At 51.0% G+C, this 6,266-nt stretch overlaps 3 protein-coding genes across 3 annotated transcripts; all 3 read left to right on the top strand.

The window, feature by feature from the left end:
- The first annotated feature begins 589 nt into the window (after nucleotides 1-589).
- LOC145816079 (uncharacterized) lies at nucleotides 590-1,765 on the top strand. Its single transcript, XM_082912318.1, has one exon. It carries the CDS (start codon nucleotides 590-592, stop codon nucleotides 1,763-1,765), a length of 1,176 nt encoding a protein of 391 aa, XP_082768444.1.
- Nucleotides 1,766-2,377: 612 nt separating this feature from the next.
- On the top strand, nucleotides 2,378-5,284 carry LOC145816078 (uncharacterized). The gene is made up of 2 exons (XM_082912317.1): nucleotides 2,378-2,858; nucleotides 3,951-5,284. Exons 1-2 carry the CDS (start codon nucleotides 2,378-2,380, stop codon nucleotides 5,282-5,284), a joined length of 1,815 nt encoding a protein of 604 aa, XP_082768443.1.
- A 246-nt stretch (nucleotides 5,285-5,530) lies between these two features.
- LOC145816077 (uncharacterized) lies at nucleotides 5,531-5,926 on the top strand. The gene has a single exon (XM_082912316.1). It carries the CDS (start codon nucleotides 5,531-5,533, stop codon nucleotides 5,924-5,926), a length of 396 nt encoding a protein of 131 aa, XP_082768442.1.
- Nucleotides 5,927-6,266: the final 340 nt, after the last annotated feature.

Raw genomic sequence — 6,266 nt, 5'->3', positions numbered from 1 at the left:
CATGCAGATTATCACAGCTCATTGGACATTGTTTATTTACTGTATTGGCTTTCGCCAGCCCCTGTACTCTGTATTACTATATTACTGTTAAGCAGGCCTTCGGTAATCTCGGATTACTGGCCGGTTATAGTGCTAAACCCATAGGGGCGGGTTTAGGTCGTGACAATGGCGGGCCTAGAGACTCCTTCGCGAAGTGCGCGAGACAAATGCGGAAGGAGTACTGATCGCTCACAGAGTCCTAAGGGCCGTCGACGCCGGGGGGAGTCCCATGCGCAGCGCTTGGAGCACAAACTCAAGGACCAAGACACCGTCATTCGCAAGATAGCAGCGGAGATGGAGCTGCTGAAATGCCAGATTAAAGGGAAGGGTGTTGCTGGAGAGGGCTACCTCAGTGAGCGCACCCCGTCCCCTCATTATAGCAGTCGCCGCCAGGGGAGGACTCACTCTTTCTCCATCACCAGGAACTATGGGGTTGGAGGTTCCGACCAAGGAGAGGGCAGGTCCCACCCTCGCGACAGCACCTACCGCCCCTCACGCCCGACGCCGACGTCGGGATCCTCTTTCTCCACACGTTCCGGGGACTTGAGGGATGTATTGGAGGAGAGGGCGCGCCGTCGGGAGGCTCGGAGAGTGCTGGCGTTTGCAGAGGTTAAGCGCTCCATTTCGTTACAGTGAGGAAGTGGCGATGCCAGCCCCCAAAGTGATGGCCCCTGCGCTGGTGGACAAAGACCTGGCGCGACTTACAGCCACGCCGCTGTCTCCAGAGATTGAGAGTACGCCACTCCCCGCCGGCTTCCACCAGCCAAAGTTCACTTTGTACAACGGCAAAACGGATCCATACATGCATGTGAGCCATTACCGGCAAGTAATGGCTAGACACCGGCGGAATGACGCCTTGCTGTGCCTCATATTCCCAGCAAGCTTGGGAGAGCTAGGCTTGAAATGGTTCGAAAGGCTCCCGGAGGGGAGTGTTGAGGGGTGGCAGCAACTAGCGGAAGCCTTCATCACCAGATTCAAAACCAACACACGAACGCCAAAGGAGGTCGACCATCTCCTGGGCGTCAAGATGGAGTCTGGGTGTTCGTTGAAGGCATATAATGCGAAATACTGGGAAACTTACAATGAGATCCTTGACTGCCCCACCAATCTGGCGATCACTCAGTACAAACGGGGTCTCCCAGTCAGACATAGGTTGCGAGATTCACTCACGATGCATCAACCCACAACCATGGAGACATTGATGCAGCGGATCAATGAGCACATTCGTGTGGAGGATGATGCCGCCTCCGCGACCGAGAAGGCTAATCCGGTCGCGGCGGACAGAAGGGTTGCGGGGAAAGTTCACTCGGTTGGGCAGGAGGATAACCGCCCAAACAACCAGTCGAAAGACCAGTGTCATGGTTCAAACCGTGATGACAGAAACAAGGGCCGCCGAAACAACCAGGCTGACCCTCCCCATGATGCAGCGGAGGATGCCAAAAGAAAATTGAAGGCACGGACCGGGATCACCCCGGTATTTAAAATCCCCATCTACCGCATTTTAAGCGAGATTCGAGGTGAACCCTTCGTCCGTTGGCCGGCCAAGTTGGGGAGTGCGCAGAGGGGCTTCAATTCAAAATATCGCTGCACCTTTCATGAAGAACGAGGGAACCGAACAGAGGACTGCTTGTCGCTCAAACAACACTTAGAGGAGTTGGTGGCGGCGGGGCATCTTGACCAATACATAGATGGGGGCATCAAGGCCACGCCAGCGCACCAAGCCTAGCCAAACGGCCTGGCCGCCCTAGAAGCGCCCCCGCAAGGTGTAATCAACGTCATCCACGGTATCATTGAACCGGCCAGGGTTTGCGAGCTGAGAGGGATGATCAAGAAGGCCGAGCACATGAGGGAAGTGCTCTCTGTTTAGCCCGCTATGAAGAAGGGAAAGACCGAAAAAAGGGATATTTTTTCATTCTCAACAAGGGACTTTGAAAGAGTTCAGATGCCGCACAATGATGATTTAATAGTCACTCTTCATGTCAAAGACTTTGACATCAAGAGAATCTTGATCGACTAGGGGAGTTCGGTAGAAATTATGTACTATGACGCATTTAAACAAATGAAGTTGGAAGACAAGGACTTGGCCCCCGCAATGTCCCCTTTGGTCGGCTTCAACTCGCAGCCAGAATGGCCAATCAGAAAGATTATTTTTCCGGTCAAAGTGGGATCGGTCGTAAAGCAAGTAGAGTTCTGGGTGCTTAAAGTTCCATCAACTTACAACTTGATCTTAGGTAGGGGTTGGCTGCACGCCATGCAAGCAGTGGCTTCGACCTTCCACCAAGTCATGCGCTTTCCGGCACCAAGCGGACAAATAGAGGAAGTTTGAGGGGACCAGGTGATGGCGAAACAATGCTTCGTTGCGGTAAATGGCAGCCGAGCGGCCAAAGGGTTCGTCCAAATGATTGAAGGGCCCGAGGGTAAAGAGGTCCTTGAAGATGTAGGAAGAAAGGCCGAGGAAAAGTCGGTCGAAGATTTGGTAGAAGTGCACATTGACGAGAACGATCCCACTAAATTCTTCCTCTTGGGATCATCCTTGTCTAGCGCTGAACGGATGGATTATGTAAACTTCTTGGTTTCCAATTTGGAGGCCTTTGCCTGGACGCCTTACGACATGCCTGGCATCGACCCGAGCTTCATTTGTCATCAGTTGAATGTCTTCCCTAATGCACGGCCAGTCATTCAAAGGACGCGCCGCTCAGCCTTGCACCATGCTGAAGTGGTCGCAGAAGAAGTAAAGAATTTATTGGAAGCTGGGGCCATAGAGGAGGTGCAGTACCCTCGGTGGATATCCAACACAGTGGTTGTTCCGAAGAAGAACGGCAAGTGGCGAGTCTGCGTTGACTACAAGACTGTCAACCAAGCTTGCCCCAAGGATAGTTTTCCCCTCCCACGAATTGACCAGCTGGTGGACTTAACTGCTGGCCATCAGAGGTTTAGCTTCCTGGACGCATATCGCGGCTACCACCAGATAGCCATGTATAAACCGGACAGAGAGATCACGTCGTTCACAACCCCCAGAGGCTTATATTGCTACAAAGTCATGCCATTTGGACTAAAGAACGCCGGGGCGACTTTTCAGAGGATGGTAACGAAGATGTTCGCTCCTCTTCTGGGCCGAACAATGGAGGCCTATATCGACGACATGGTGGTGAAGAGTAAGGAGAAGTCTCAACACCTCGCCGACCTTGCAGAGATGTTCGCCATACTTAAGCTCCACAAGCTTCGCTTGAACGCCACAAAGTGCGTCTTCGGAGTTGGCACCGGAAAGTTTCTGGGTTTTCTGGTCACAAATCGAGGGATTGAAGCTGACCCATAACAGATCAAGGCCATACAAGACCTGGAGCGTCCCAACTCCACGAAGGACGTGCAACATCTTGCCGGGATGGCAGCCGCGTTGAACAGATTTATCAGTCGGTCTTCTGATCGTTGCAGGCCCTTCTTTAAAACTCTAAAGTCCAAGTTCTTCTGGGATGACGAGTGCGACCGTGCACTAGTAGACCTGAAAGCATATCTCTTTTCAACCCCTATTTTGGTCACACCTCAGCCCGGTGAAGAGTTGTACCTCTACTTGGCTGTCTCTCAACATGCAGTCAGCACGGTATTGGTGCGTGCTGAAGGCATCCAGCACCTACCAATCTTCTATGTAAGCAAGACTCTTCTCCCAGCCGAAACGAGGTATCTTCCCTTGGAAAAATTGGCGCTGGCCCTAGTGATGGCGTCAAGAAAACTGGCACACTATTTTCATGCTCATACGATAGTTGTGTTAACCGAGTTCCTGCTTAAACTGCTTTTTGAAAAGGCAGACTTCACTGGAAGAATTTTGAAATGGGCCGTGGAATTAGGACAATATGACATCAAGTTCCGACCGCGCACCGCAATCAAGGCTCAAGCACTTGCCGACTTTGTGGCAGAATTTGCCCCTGGGATGCATCCAGTATGCCTGGTTGATTTGGTTGGTGCGGATTTAGCACAACCCATGATTCTAGCAACAGAAACGAGTGTTGGTTCACAAGTAGGAAAAGGGACAAGCATGACCGGACTAACAAAGTCCGACGACGATGAACCCAACCAAGACAAGGAAAGGGACCAGAATGAACCGATCAGAAACTTGGAAATGAAAAGCTCCCAGAACCCCTTTGATTGCTGGAAGCTGTTTATTGGCGAAATGTGGAAGCTCTTCGTTGATGGGGCGTCCAACAGACATGGGGCCGGGCTGGGCATCGTGCTAAACTCGCCGGACAGGCTGATCATCGAGCAGGCAATTACACTCGACTTCCCAGCATCCAACAACGAGGCTGAGTATGAAGCTCTCCTTGCTGGACTAAGAAGCGCGCTGAGAATGAAAGCCACAGCCCTCATGGTATTTAGTGACTCCAAGTTGGTGGTCAATCAGGTCTCAGGGGAGTATGAGGCAAAGGACGAAAGAATGGCCAAGTATCAGGCGCTGGTACGCGCAGAGATCAAGAAGTTCGCTGCAATAAGGTTGGAACAAATCGACCGCAAGGAAAATAGCGCGGCTGATGAATTGCCCAGACTTGCTTCTGCTCAGACAGCTTTTCTTAAACCCTTGATGATAGAATTTTTACCCTGGCCAAGCATTGAGGAACCAGAATCAGCCGAGGTACTCTACGCCGACTTGGGCCCTTCTTGGATGGATCCTATCATCGCCTTCCTAAAAGATAGAATTCTACCAGAAGAAAAGAAGGCGGCACCCAAGATCCGGGCAAAGTTAGAGCGGTTTTGGCTCTCCTCGTCCGGGGCCTTGTACAAGAAATCTTTCACCGGCCCGTATTTGAAATGTGTCCACCCCACCAAGGTGGAGGCTTTCCTCTATGAGATACATGAGGGCATTTGTGGCAGCCATACTGGGGGCAAATCCTTGGCTTACCGAGCAATTTCTCACCGTTATTGGTGGCCGCGCATGCAGGCAAATACGCAAAAATATGTTCACAGGTGCGAGAAGTGTCAGAAGTTCGCCCACCAGATCCACCAGCCGGCTAGAGATTTGCTCCCCCTCACAAGTCCTTGGCCGTTCGAGCTTTGGGGGTTGGATATTGTTGGGCCACTCCCAGCTGCACCAGGAAACCGTAAGTTCTTCATCGCCGCCACCGACTATTTCACCAAGTGGGTTGAGGCCGATCCACTAGCGACCATAAGGGAAAAAGACGTGAAGAAGTTTGTATGGCAAAACGTGATCACCCGTTTCGGCATTTCCAAGGCCCTCATCTCGGATAACGGCGCTTAATTTGATGGTAAACTCTTTCGCGGATTTTGCAAAGAGTTGAAGATCGAGTTCTACAATTCGATGCCGGCCTATCCTCAGTCAAATGGTCAAGCAGAGGCCTCAAACAAGACCATCCTGGACGGGCTGAAGAAACGGCTTGAGAAGGTTTAGGGCAAGTGGGCTGAAGAACTCTCTAATGTGCTCTGGGCATACCGCACTACCCTAAGGCGGTCAACCGGGGAAACACCTTTTGCTTTGGCCTACGGCATGGAGGCCGTCATCCCGTTGGAAATCGGCATGCCAACCATCCGCTCTGAAGGTTTCCAGCCAGATCTGAATAGTGAAGCGTTGGCATTGGAGTTGGACCTTGCTGAAAAAAGGAGGGAACGAGCATTGATCCACATAGCAGCTTATCAACAAGAACTCTCCAAAAAGTACAACAAGGCTGTGCATCCCAGGATGTTCAAGATTGGGGACTGGGTATTAAGAAAGGTGCTTGGCAACACAGTGGTCCCTGGTGAAGGAAAGCTCGGTGAAAATTGGGAAGGACCATACAAAGTGATTGGTCTTGCCGGTAAAGGGGCGTACCATCTGGAAGATATAGATGGCAAGGCTGTCCCCAGACCATGGAATACGGCCAACCTTAAGGTCTTTTACTTTTAAAATGTAATTTGCTTGTGTTGTTTAGCTTTTTTAGACCTTTAGCCCTTTGGCACTTAATGTAAAGGATAACAATGCTTTTGTAATGAAAAATAGCCCTCTTGTTGTTTGGAATTACATCTTTGTACAATGGATTCGCAAGTACGCAAGGCAATTATGAGTACCAGGGTCAAGAGACCGACCTGAATGGGACCGGACTGATTTCCTCTCGCCGGAATGAATGCAAACCGCACAAACAGTTTGCATTGTCAAATTATGTAATTGGCGTAAGGCCCTATTCGCATTAGGGCCGAGATGGTTTTGCTCGCCCGGTTAAAATGTTGGCGTCATGACCAACTCAACT

This window comes from Camellia sinensis, unplaced genomic scaffold (genome assembly GCF_055761805.1).
Source record: "Camellia sinensis isolate YWXY unplaced genomic scaffold, ASM5576180v1 Unanchor3, whole genome shotgun sequence".
In the NCBI taxonomy this organism is placed as follows: Eukaryota; Viridiplantae; Streptophyta; class Magnoliopsida; order Ericales; family Theaceae; genus Camellia; species Camellia sinensis.
Note: the sequence above shows the minus strand (reverse complement) of the source record. Positions and strands in the feature narration are given on the sequence as shown.